Source organism: Trichechus manatus, unplaced genomic scaffold (assembly GCF_000243295.1).
Source record: "Trichechus manatus latirostris isolate Lorelei unplaced genomic scaffold, TriManLat1.0 scaffold00017, whole genome shotgun sequence".
In the NCBI taxonomy this organism is placed as follows: Eukaryota; Metazoa; Chordata; class Mammalia; order Sirenia; family Trichechidae; genus Trichechus; species Trichechus manatus.
This window is the reverse complement of record NW_004443953.1, coordinates 20339337-20351579: the sequence shown is the minus strand read 5'-3', so window position 1 is coordinate 20351579 and position 12243 is coordinate 20339337. Positions and strand designations below refer to the sequence as shown.

The 12243-nt window shown below is 40.7% G+C and overlaps 1 protein-coding gene across 1 annotated transcript in view; it reads right to left on the bottom strand.

Annotated features, from left to right (window-relative positions):
* SLC16A10 (solute carrier family 16 member 10) overlaps positions 1-12243 on the bottom strand; it is a 144587-nt gene that overhangs the window by 14705 nt on the left and 117639 nt on the right. Inside the window, exon 4 of the mRNA XM_004372469.2 lies at positions 3282-3425. Coding sequence (XP_004372526.1) covers positions 3282-3425 — 144 coding nt within the window. The remainder of the gene's footprint in view (positions 1-3281; positions 3426-12243) is intronic.

Sequence of the window (12243 nt, the reverse complement as noted above, 5' to 3'; positions counted from 1 at the left end):
GCCTTCTCATCTCACCTCTGGACAGGAGCTGCCCATTTAGTCTCATGTATCTACTTCAGCTAAGAAGCACACTCTTCATGAGTATCATCTTATGTCCCATAGTCCAGTCTAATCTTTTGTCTGAAGAGTTGGCCTCAAGAATGGTTTTAGTTTTGGGCTATCAGAGAGTCCGGGGGCTATGTCTTCCGAGGTCCCTCCAGTCTCAAACCATTAAGTCTGGTCTTTTTAGTAGAATTTGAGTTCTGTACCCCACTTTTCTCCTGCTCTGTCAGGACTCTCTGTTGTCTTCCCTGTCAAGGTGGAGCACCACAAACTTAACATCGTAAAATGAACTCACTATCCTACCCCGATTTACTGAATTACTGCATCTGACTAAATAGCAAAACCATGTACTCTCTTGCCCAAGCCACAAATCTTAGGCCCAGCTTAGGAGATGGCTCCATGGAACTCTCATCCCTCTATCCCTATTTTACTCCGTTTGATCCCAATATCTCCGTCTTGGTTCTTCCTGCCTAAACTACTTTATTCATTTCCAACTAGTCCCTCTGCCTCCATTCTTCTTTTTTTTTTTTTTAAATAACAGCTTTATTGAGATATAATTCACATGCCATAAAATCCACTCATTTCAAGCATACGCTTCAATTTTTTTAGCATATTCATAAGGTTGTACAACCATAACCACTAATTTTAAAACATTTTCATCAGTCCAAAAAGAAAGTCCCATACCCAGAAGTAGTCACTCCCCATTTCCTACTTCCCCCAGCTCCTGGTAACCACTTTCCGTCTATGGATTTGTCTATTCTGGGCATTTCATATAAATGGAATCATACAATATGTGGCTTTTTGGGGCTATCTACCTCACTCTTCCTCTTCTACTCCATTCCACTCTTTACAGTTACTGGATTTATCTTTAAAACACAGCTCAGGTCATGTCACTCCCTTGCTTAAAATCCTTTAATGGTTCTTGGTAGGTTTCAGGGCAGAATTCATCCTCTTGTACACATAAAGACCCTTCAAAACCTGGCTCCTGCCTATTCTTCAAGTCAGTCCATCTACTACTCTCCTTTTATTCCATTCAAACACTACTTAGAGTTTCCCAGACATAGCGTACTATGACACACCTCCACATCTTTGCCCGTGTGGTTTTCTCTGCTTGGAACACCCTTCTCTGTCTTCCTTATCTATATAGCTACTACTCATCTATTTTTATTTTATTTTATTGTTGTACTTTCAGTGATAGTTTACAATTCAAGTTAGTCTCTCATACAAAAATTTATACATAGTTATGTGACCCTAATTGCTCTCCCCATACTGGGATAGCACACTCCTCCTTTCTACCGATGATTTCCCGTGTCCATTCAACCAGCTCCTGACCCTCTCTGCCTTCTCATCCTGCCTCTGGACAGAAGCTGCCATTTAGTCTCATGTATCTACTTGAGCTAAGAAGCACACTTTCATGAGTATCATTTTATGTCCCATAGTCCAGTCTAATCTTTGTCTGAAGAGTTGGCCTCGGGAATGGTTTTAGTTCTGGGTTGACAGAGTCCGGGGGCCATGTCTTCTGGGGTTCCTCCAGTCTCAGTCAGACCATTAAGTCTGGTCTTCTTACTAGAATTTGAGTTCTGTACTCCACCCTTCTCCTGCTCCATCTGGGACTCTCTGTTGTGTTTACTGTCAGGGTGGTCGTTTGTGGTAGCCGGGTACCATCTAGTTCTTCTGGTCTCAGGCTGATGAACTCTCTGGTTTATGTGGCCCTTTCTGTCTCATGGGCTAATACGTTCCTTATGTCTTTGGTGTTCTTCATTCTCCTTTACTCCAGGTGAGTTGGGACCAATTGATGCATCTTAGATGGCCGCTCGCTAGCTTCTAAGACCGCAGACACCACTCACTGATGTGGGATGCAGAACATTTTCTTAATAAACTTTGTTATGCCAGTTGACCTAGATGTCCCGTGAAAGCATGGTCACCAGACGCCCACCCCTGCTACTCTGTCCCTCGAAGTGTTTGGCTGTATTCAGGAAACTTCTTAGCTTTGGTTTAGTCCAGTTGTGCTGACTTTCCCTGTACTACTCATCTCTTAACACTCAGCCTGCCCAAGAAGCCTGCTTAGACCTTTACCAGTGATTTCTGGTGATTTCCTTATCAGTGAAATGACCTATTTATTGCACTGTGCTACAACATGTTTCACCTGTCTCCCCATGAGACCAGGAGCTACTAACTGAGGGTACCGACCATGTTTCATTGAACTCTGCAGCACTTAGCACAGTGTGCTGCATGAAGGAGTCACTTACATTACTTGTTGAATGAGTAGCAATAATGACCTTAAAGTTAGCATTCATTCAGTTTACACCCTACAACACTCAGGAGGCAATTTGCAATAAAGAAGCTCAAAAGACACGCACTCCCCTGAATTTCACAACATATTGCAAAAGGCACAGGATCTGCACATGTCTCTCAGACCTAATGGCTTAGTCATCTAGTGCTGCTCTGACAGAAATACCACAAGTGGATGGTTTTAACAAAGAGAAATTTATTCTCTCACAGTCCAGTAGGCTAAATTCAGGGCATCAGTTCCAGGAGAAGGCTTTCTCTCTCTGTCGGCTCTGGAGGAAGGTCCTTGTGATGCATCAGTCTTCCCTTGGTCTGGGAGCATCTCAGCGCAGGAACCTCAAGTCCAAAGGACATGCTCTGCTCCCGGAACTGCTTTCTTGGTGGTATGAGGTTCCCCTGAGTTTCTGCTCGCTTCTCTCTTTTATATCTCAAAAGAGATTGGCTTAGGACACCATCCAATCTTGTAAACCTCATCGGTATAACTGCTGCTAATCCATCTATTAGATAATAGTGATTGAATTTACAACCCATGAGGAAATCATATATAACCTCATCATAGTGGTAGAGTTTACAACACATAAGGAAATCACATCAGATTACAAAATGGTACATAATCATACAATACTGGGAATCATGACACACACATTTTTGGGGGGATATAATTTAATCCATGACACCTATGCCAAAAATAAAACATTCTTCTTAGAAAAAGCAATAGGCAAAAAAAATTTTGGTTTGGGGGAGTTCCATGACAAAATAAAGAAGGCTGTTGTTTGATAGCCAATCTCTCATGTCTAAAACCCTTGCCCTAGATTGATTTTCCCGTAGGAGAAGTTATGTTCTAGAAAATATTTCTCATTTTTACAGAGGAACTTAAGCAAGTAAGTATATTTAATGAGTCATTAGGCAAAAGCATAAATTTGCTGGGGGAAGAAGTCTTAAGAAACTACCTGTAGATAAATCTTCTTCACTCCAGGCACATAATCTGCAATCCGTCCAAAGAGCAGTCGTCCAACTCCTGAAGTGATGCCAATGCACATCAGAACCACCTCTTTGTTATTTTCATCTTTAAATCTTTCATTCACATGTTTCATCTGCAGACCAAAGAGAAAGATACTACATTAAACATTGTAGGAAAACCTGCCGAGTTGTGAGGCTTTGTACGAATGCCTTTGCTTCTCTACAATATCATGAAAATTCAAGTATTTATAAAATTTGTTCTGTGATAATTTTTCATTAAAACATATATGAAGAAAATCTAATATGATTTAGCTTGTATAAGAAGAACTGAGTTTGTTTGTTTTTTAATAAAGGGTTACCCGACACACTCTGTAAGCTAACACTGAGCCATTAGTGAGAGGAAGAAAATAGACCTTTGAACACACAACACACCCTGTTCTCTCAGCTCCAAGCCAAGATTGCCCAAGGACCTAGCACATTATCTGCTCCCCTGAAAGGCAGGTCTGTAAGAGTCGATTCTGGAGTTTCATTTCTTCTAGGAGTACCTGGACCAAACTGACACCCCTGAAATAGGCTATACTGGTGCTTTCAGAATAAGAGCATAAGGTTCTTATTTATATGGCATTAGAACAAATAAAGATACTGAGGCAGTTTAACATAGTGGTTAAAAGCCTCCAGAGAATCAAAGTGCTTGGGTTCAAGTTCTAGTTCCATCCTTTCAGCCTGTTGACCCTGGGTAAGTTCTTAACCTCTAGGGCCTCGGTTCCCTTGTCTGTAAAATGGAGAGAGTAATAGCATCTACTTCAGAGCGTTGTTGTGAGAATTAAATATTTATGTAAAGAGCTTAGAATAGTGCCTGGCACACAGTTAATAATTGTCAGATATTAATTTTAGCCTATTTAAAAAATAAAAGACCCTTTCCTTCAATTTATATCTACTTAGAACAGTGACTACAGTGACTGCAAACCAACAACCTGCAAGCCACAAACAATAAACATGTTTTGCTTGACTTTTCCATAATGCCCAACAATGTTTTAAATCAGTGTGACCAGGCAAGTGTTACACTGGATGACAAAACACGCAGCTCAGCCACCAGCTTGGCTCTCACAACCTGAATTTCAGAGTTTGCCATCCCTTGCTTAGCACTTCCATTTTCTCAATGATCACCTATCTGTGCTCACAGCAGGGAGAAAAAGGACACCCATACTCCCAATGTTTCTCTGAAATCACTGAGGTATTATAACAATGCAAACAATCAGACTCACTGTTCCCTACACTAAACAGCCTAAACTCTGGAAGTCTGTACGCAAATTTCCAAGCAAGCTCAATGACCCAGATGGTTCTTGTGTGGCAGCAATAACATTTCTGGATGACCTCTCCCTAAGAGACTTCCATTTTGTATTTTTAGGCTTACTTGAATATCCCAACACCATCGCCTCTCTCTCTACTCTTTCAAAACTAATAACTGCTCTCCATTTTTCACACTGATTCAGGATACTCCTCCTAAAATACGGCTTTAATTTCATCAATTCCTTATTCAACGGTTGCCCACTCCTTAGCTTGGTATTCAAAGCCCTCACTCAATAATCTGTTCCTAATCTTCCTTTGTGTCTTTATCACATACTGATCCCTGGCTCAGAGGTAGAAAGCACAAATGTCTATAGGACCCAGGCAAATAACATAAACAAGTAAAACAGACTTGCTGGAGAGAGAGGGAAAAGGAGCAGTTATACAAAAGGGAGCAGTTACTAGTCAGCTTCAGCTGATTACTGCCACACAGAACTACCAACACTGCCAAATCTACCACCACCCTCCTTTTATTTTAAGTCAGAAATCTGGGTTTTTGTGTGGAAATGTTGGCACCTAACTTAAATTTAGAACATTGTGTGATCCAATCCTACACAAGCCAAACACATGTCTGCAAACTAAATCAGGCCAGCTTTGATCTCAGCCCTAATCCCTTCTGGCCTAGCAGGACGTGTTTATTATTCACCATGTCCCTTAAACAGGGTGATATGTTCTCACCTCTCTACATTCCTGCTGCCTCTTCTATCTTCTTGGACTTTCTAAATCCTACCCACTCTTTAAAATCCTGCTTAAATCCCACCTTTTCTATGAAGCTTTCCTTGATTACGCCAGCCTCACATCTCCTTGTTAACTGTGACAGTTTTCAGTTGGCACTTTAAAAGGCTGTTTCTACCCAGTCTTTTTACGTTCTCTACACATTCTCTCTGACCAACCCTTTCCATGTCAAACTACATACCCACCTGCCTGTTCCAAAGGCACCTCAGTCAATATGTCCCATACTGATGTCATCTCTCCCTCACAACCTGATCTCCTTCCATTTCAGTTAGCAATATTATTGGTCCCACTGGCCAGGGCAGACACCTGACAACTATCCTAGATTACTCCCTCTTCCTTTCTTCACATCTAATAGTCCCACAAAATCCTTATGATCCTATGTCCTAAATCTTTCTCAGACATACTTCCTTTGGTCCATATTCCCCATAGTGTTTGTTTGGTTTTTATCGCTCCTTACCTGGACCACTACAACACCCTTCTTTTTAAGCCTCCACCCCTAAATCTCTCCCCTGTAAGCTATCCTCCCTGAGACCATCAGATTAAGTACAAAATCAAAGATGTCACTTCTCTGCTTAAAATTTCATAGACTGGAGAATAAAACTAAAACTCCTAGTTTGCACATAAAGACTTCCTGCCTGATATGCAGCTTCACCTCCAGCTGCCCCATTAAGCACAACACTGTGCTGTGCAATCAGGTAGCCACATATGGGCTACTGAGTGCTTGAAATGTGGCTAGAACAAACTGAGATGTGCTGTAAGTGTAGAATACACAATGTATTTAGAAGACCTGGTGAAAAAAAAAAAAAGCAAAATATTAATAATTTTCTATATTGACTCCCCACTGCCATGCATCTGTCAGTCTGTCATACCGTGGGGGCCTGCATGTTGCTTTGATGCTGGTAACTATGCCACTGGTATTCAAATACTGGCAGGGTCACCCATGGTGGACAGGTTTCAGCTGAGCTTCCAGACTAAGACTGACTAGGAAGAAGGACTTGGCGGTCTACTTCCGAAAAAAATTAGCCAGTGAAAACTTTACGAATAGCAGAGGAACACTGTCTGATATAGTGCCAGTAGATAAGCTCCCCCAGGTTGGAAGGCACTCAAAATACGACTAGGGAGGAGGTGGCTCTCCAAAGTAGAGTTGATCTTAATGACGTGGATGGAGTCAAGCTTTCGGGACCTTCATTTGCTGATCTGGCACAACTCAAAATGAGAAGAAACAGCTGCAAACATCCATAAATAATTGGAATGTGAAATGCACGAAGTATGAATGTAGATTGGAAATCACCAAAAACAAAATGGAATGCATAAACATTGATATCCTAGGCATTAGTGAGCTGAAATGTGATATTGGCTATTTTGAATTGGACAATCATATGGTCTGCTATGCCAGGAATGACAACTTGAAGAGGAATGGCATTGTGTTCATCGTCAAAAAGAACATTTTTTTCAAGATCTATCCTGAAGTCCATACACCTACAAGGAAGACCAGTTAATACAACTATTATTCAAATTTATGCACCAACCACTAAGGCCAAAGATGAAGAAACTGAAGATTTTTACCAACCTCTGCAGTCTGAAATTGACAGAACATGCAATCAGGATGCATTGATAATTACTGGTGATTAGAATGTGAAAGTTGGAAACAAAGAAGGATTGATAGGTGGAAAATATGGCCTTGGTGACAGAAACGATGCCGGAGATCACATGATAGAATTCTGCAAGACCAACAACTTCTTCATTGCAAATACCTTTTTTCACCAACATAAACGGCGACTATACATGTAGACCTCGTGAGATGGAATACACAGGAATCAAATCGACTACATCGGTAGAAACAGACAATGGAAAAGCTCAGTATCATCAGTCAGAACAAAGCCAGGGGACGACTGTGGAAGAGTCATATGCAAGTTCAAGTTGAAACTGAAGAAAATTAGAACAAGTCCACGAAAGCCAAAGTACGACCTTGAGTATATCCCACCCGAATTTAGAGACCATCTCAAGAACAGACTGACGTGTTGAACACTAATGACTGAAGACCAGATGAGTTGTGGAATGACATCAAGGACATCATACATGAAGAAAGCAAGAGGTCATTAAAAAGACAGGACAGAAAGAAAAGACCAAAATGGATGTCAGAAGAGACTCTGAAACTTGCTCTTGAACGTCAATAGCTAAAGCAAAAGGAAGAAATGATGAAGTAAAAGAGCTGAACAGAAGATTTCAAAGGCAGCTCGAGAAGGCAAAGTAAAGTATTACAATGACGTGCAAAAAGCTGGAGATAGAAAACCAAAAGGAAAGAACATGCTCAGCATTTCTCAAGCTGAAAGAACTGAAGAAAATATTCAAGCCTCGAGTTGCAATAGTGAAAGATTCTATGGGGAAAATATTAAATGATGCAGGAAGCCTCAAAAGCAGATGGAAGGAATACACAGAGTCACTATACCAAAAAGAATTGGTCGACGTTCAACCATTTCAGGAGGTAGCATGTGATCAGTACTGAAAGAAGAAGTCCAAGCTGCACTGAAGGCATTGGCGAAAAACAAGGCTCCAGAAATCGACAAAATATCAACTGAGATGTTTCAACAAATAGATACGGCATTGGAAGCACTCACTTGTCTATGCCAAGAAATCTGGAAGACAGCTACCTGGCCAACTGACTGGAAGAGATCCATATCTGTGCCCATTCCAAAGATGGATGATCCAACAAAATGTGGAAATTATCGAACAATATCATTAATATCATACACACGTTAAATTTTGCTGAAGAGCATTCAAAAGCAGTTGCAGCAGTACATCTACAGGGAATTGCTAGAAATTCAAGTTGGATTCAGAAGAGGACGTGGAACAAGGTATATCACTGCTGATGTCAGATGGATCCTGGCTGAAAGCAGAGGATACCAGAAAGATGTTTACCTGTGTTTTATTGACAACGCAAAGGCATTCGACTGTGTGGATCACAACAAATTATGGATAACATTGCGAAGAATGGGAATTCCAGAACACTTAATTATGTTCATGCGGAACCTGTACACAGATCAAGAGGCAGTCATCGGAACAGAAAAAGGGGATACTGCATGGTTTAAAGTCAGGAAAGGTGTGTCTTACGGTTGTATCCTTTCACCATACTTATTCAATCTGCATGCTGAGGAAATAATGTGAGAAGCCGGACTATATGAAGAAGAACAGGGATCGGGATTGGAGGAAGACTCATTAACAACCTGCATTATGCAGATGACACAACCTTGCTTGCTGAAAGTGAAGAGGACTTGAAGCACTTACTGATGAAGATCAAAGACTACAACCTTCAGTATGGATTACACCTCAACATAAAACGAAAATCCTCACAACTGTACCCATAAGCAAAATTGTGATAAACGGAGAAGATACTGAAGTTGTAAAAGATTTCATTTTACTTGGATTCACAATCAACGCCCATGGAAACAGCAGTCAAGAAATCAAAAGATGCACTACACTGGGCAAATCTGCTGCAAAAGATCTCTTCAAAGTGTTAAAAAGCAAAGATTTCACTTTAAGGACTAAGATGCACATGACCCAAGCCATGGTGTTTTCAATCACCACATATGCATGTGAAAGCTAGACAATGAAGACTGAATATAGCATGGACTGCCAGAAGAACAAACAAATCTGTCTTGGAAGAAGTACAGCCAGAATGCTCATTACAAGCGAGGATGGTGAGACTTCATCTCAGGTACTTAGACATGTTATCAGGAGGGACCAGTCCCTAGAGAAAAACATCATGCTTGATAGAGAAGAGGGTCAGTGAAAAAGAGAAAGACCCTCAACGAGATGGACTGACACAGTGGCTGCAACAATGGGTTTAAGCATAACAACACTTGTAAGGATGGCACAGGACCAGGCAATGTTCTGTTCTGTTGTACAGAGTTGCTATGAGTTGGAACCGACTCAACAGCACCTAACAACATATTGAGTCCACTTAGAAATGATATTTTGGCTGTACACCTACACCTCACTTATCGACTATCGTGTTATCTGACATTTTACATTTACGACAAAAGTAAAAGATCTACTATCCAGCTATTTTGCACATTAAAGACGTACATCTGGCAGTAACAAATGCCAAGGTGCAGGTTAAGGGTTAAGGTTCTGTCGTGTGAACTGGGCTGTGCCATGATTCTCAGTGGTTTGGCAGCTGTGTAATGATGAAATTTGGCAGTTGTGTAATGATGTAGTTATCATCCATTTGGTGATTTGATGTGGTCATCTTCCATTTTCACATAATGCTGATGTTCACATAACAACCTGGTCTTTGGAATCTAACCATGTTGATAAGTGAAGAGTGGGTGTACTGGGTTACATAAAATATATTACTAAAACTAATTCCCTTTGTCCCTTTTTACTTTTTTTAATATGGTTACTAGAAAATTTAACATTACATATGTGGCTCCCATTATATTCCTATTGAACCAGAGTTGGTCTAAGAAATATACTTGTTGCTGCAAAGATAAGACAGCTATTGATGAAGGTGACCTCAAACTGGCTTATTTTTCCAGGCCCTTATGTCTCCCTACCAAGTGCAATTACACAAAGTCAAAAGTGGTTGATTCCAGCTCAATTCTGAGAAAAAGTAATAACGTAAACTAAGGCAAATGGGATGTAATTATGTGTATTCATTGGTTTTATTTGGAATTTGAATCCAGACTCTAATGTATTAATCCACTTGGGGAAGCACCCACAAGATCTATTATAACTTTTTAAGAGACATTCTTTAGTATTTATAAGACTGAATTTACAAGTCATTCTTTTGATGAAACTAAGAACACCTGTCTGCAAACTGCCATTACCCTTTATTAGTGGTTTATTTTTTACACCTGCTTTGTAATCGTGAAAAAAGTGTAAGAGGCAATGTCTGTTATATTCAATTGGGCCTTTTGAAAAAGGGTTAAACATTGCTTTGGTAAATTCCAATTACGCTTAAGTGGAAACGTAGTTCTTCAACTATAAGAAGCATTATTTCATTGAACTGTTGTTATTGTTGTCGTTTAAATTAGGCAAGAACTTCAGCTTCTGAGCCTCCTCCCACCTCACCCCCAGCTGGCCAATATCTGTAAAGTAAAGTTTCTTTGGTCGGTGAGTGAATTTGGGGTGGGGGAGCAAAGTCTGGAGATGTGGGTAGGTGGATCTGTGGGTCTTAGGGTCCTTCCGCATTGAGGCAGCACTAACCAGGAGGTCTACATGTGTTCTGCTTGCGGCCTGAGACTTCCCGTGGTTGATGCCTGGGCTGCTGACCAATCCTGCCTATCTCTCATCCTCTGGAGCCTGGCATGCACTTTAGCAGGAAGCATAAATATTGGGCAAAATTGTTATTTCTGATAAACAGTTGCATGGATAAGGACATGAAAATGTCGACTATTTCATATAAATCTAACTTATTTAAACCAATAACAAAAAGTTTATACTAGAGGCCACTAATGCAGGGAACAGCATTTTTTTCATAGAGCAGTTGTTTAAAGTAGACTTTATCTGGATATATAAGTGCCTTTACGGTAGAACTCCATCTTTGTTTATGCCATTCAACATTTAATTTAGAGCACACACCTTTAGGTGATTAACAAATCCTTGCTGATGAGCAGCTTTGAACACTGCCAGCTCCTGAAATATTTTTGCCATCATTCAAGCAACACCAACTTTTGTGGACCACAGAGGCCATTTCTGGATTGTGTGAACCTCTATTTACTGTTTTGTTATCCAAAGATAACAAAAACCTCATAGCCCAAAATAACTGCTCATTCTATATCTATGGGCGTAAGAAAAAAAAGACCAACTAGTTCAGTTTCCCCTTTCTCCTAACCATTCCAACTTCAAGTGAATGGTAGTACAGCCTCTCTTCAGGACAAATGACATGTTTCTGATCAGCCAACTGAAGACAGGTTCCTCTCCCATCACTAGAGCCAAGAGGCACGTCTGATTTTTAAGAGGGCAGGGGCTGCAGCCTGAAAACAGTAATCATCTCCTGGTTTGGCCTCAGCCACGGCTCCTCTGTCTCCACCTCTCTCCTACAGGAGACCTGCAGTGCCAGACAATGGAGACTTCCAATGATGCTCTTCCACTGAAAATCTAAGCTGAGTCCTCCAGCTCTCAGAAAGTAAAATCATGAAGGAATTTAAATAGGTGGTCATACTACAAAACCAGCTCCAATAAAGCTGACCTAACAGTATTAGAAACTTAAGCTCCACTTCACCCAATGGTTTCACAATAGAATACCCAGTGGAAGGAAACCCCGAGTCATTTTATTTACAGAAGCCCTTAAGGCCCAGTGGTGGTACACACCTGCAAAACAAGGATGTCACTGGTCAAAAAGATCCAATAATTATCTACTGTATTGTTTTCTAAGACTGAGTTATTTGCCCAGGCCATGATGTCATTAACCACTTGCTCTATTCTCCTACCCCTTTTTTAAGGAACAGGTGCTTTTTGTTTTTTTATTGTTGTACTTTAAGTGAAAGTTTACAGTTCAAGTTAGTCTCTCATACAAAAATTTATTCACACATTATGTGACCCTAATTTCTCTCCCTATACCGTGACAGCACACTCCTCCCTTCCATCCAATTTCCCATGTCCATTCAACCAGCTCCTGACCCTCTGCCTTCCCATCTCATCTCCAGATAGAAGCTGCCTATTTAGTCTCATGTATCTACTTAAGCTAAGAAGCACACTCTTCACAAGTATCATTTTATGTCCCACAGTCCAGTCTAATCTTTGTCTGAAGAGTTGGCCTCAGGAATGGTTTTAGTTCTGGGTTGACAGAGTCCAGGGACCATGCTTTCTGGGGTTCCTCCAGTCTCAGACCATTAAGTCTGGTCTTTTTACTAGAATTTGGGTTCT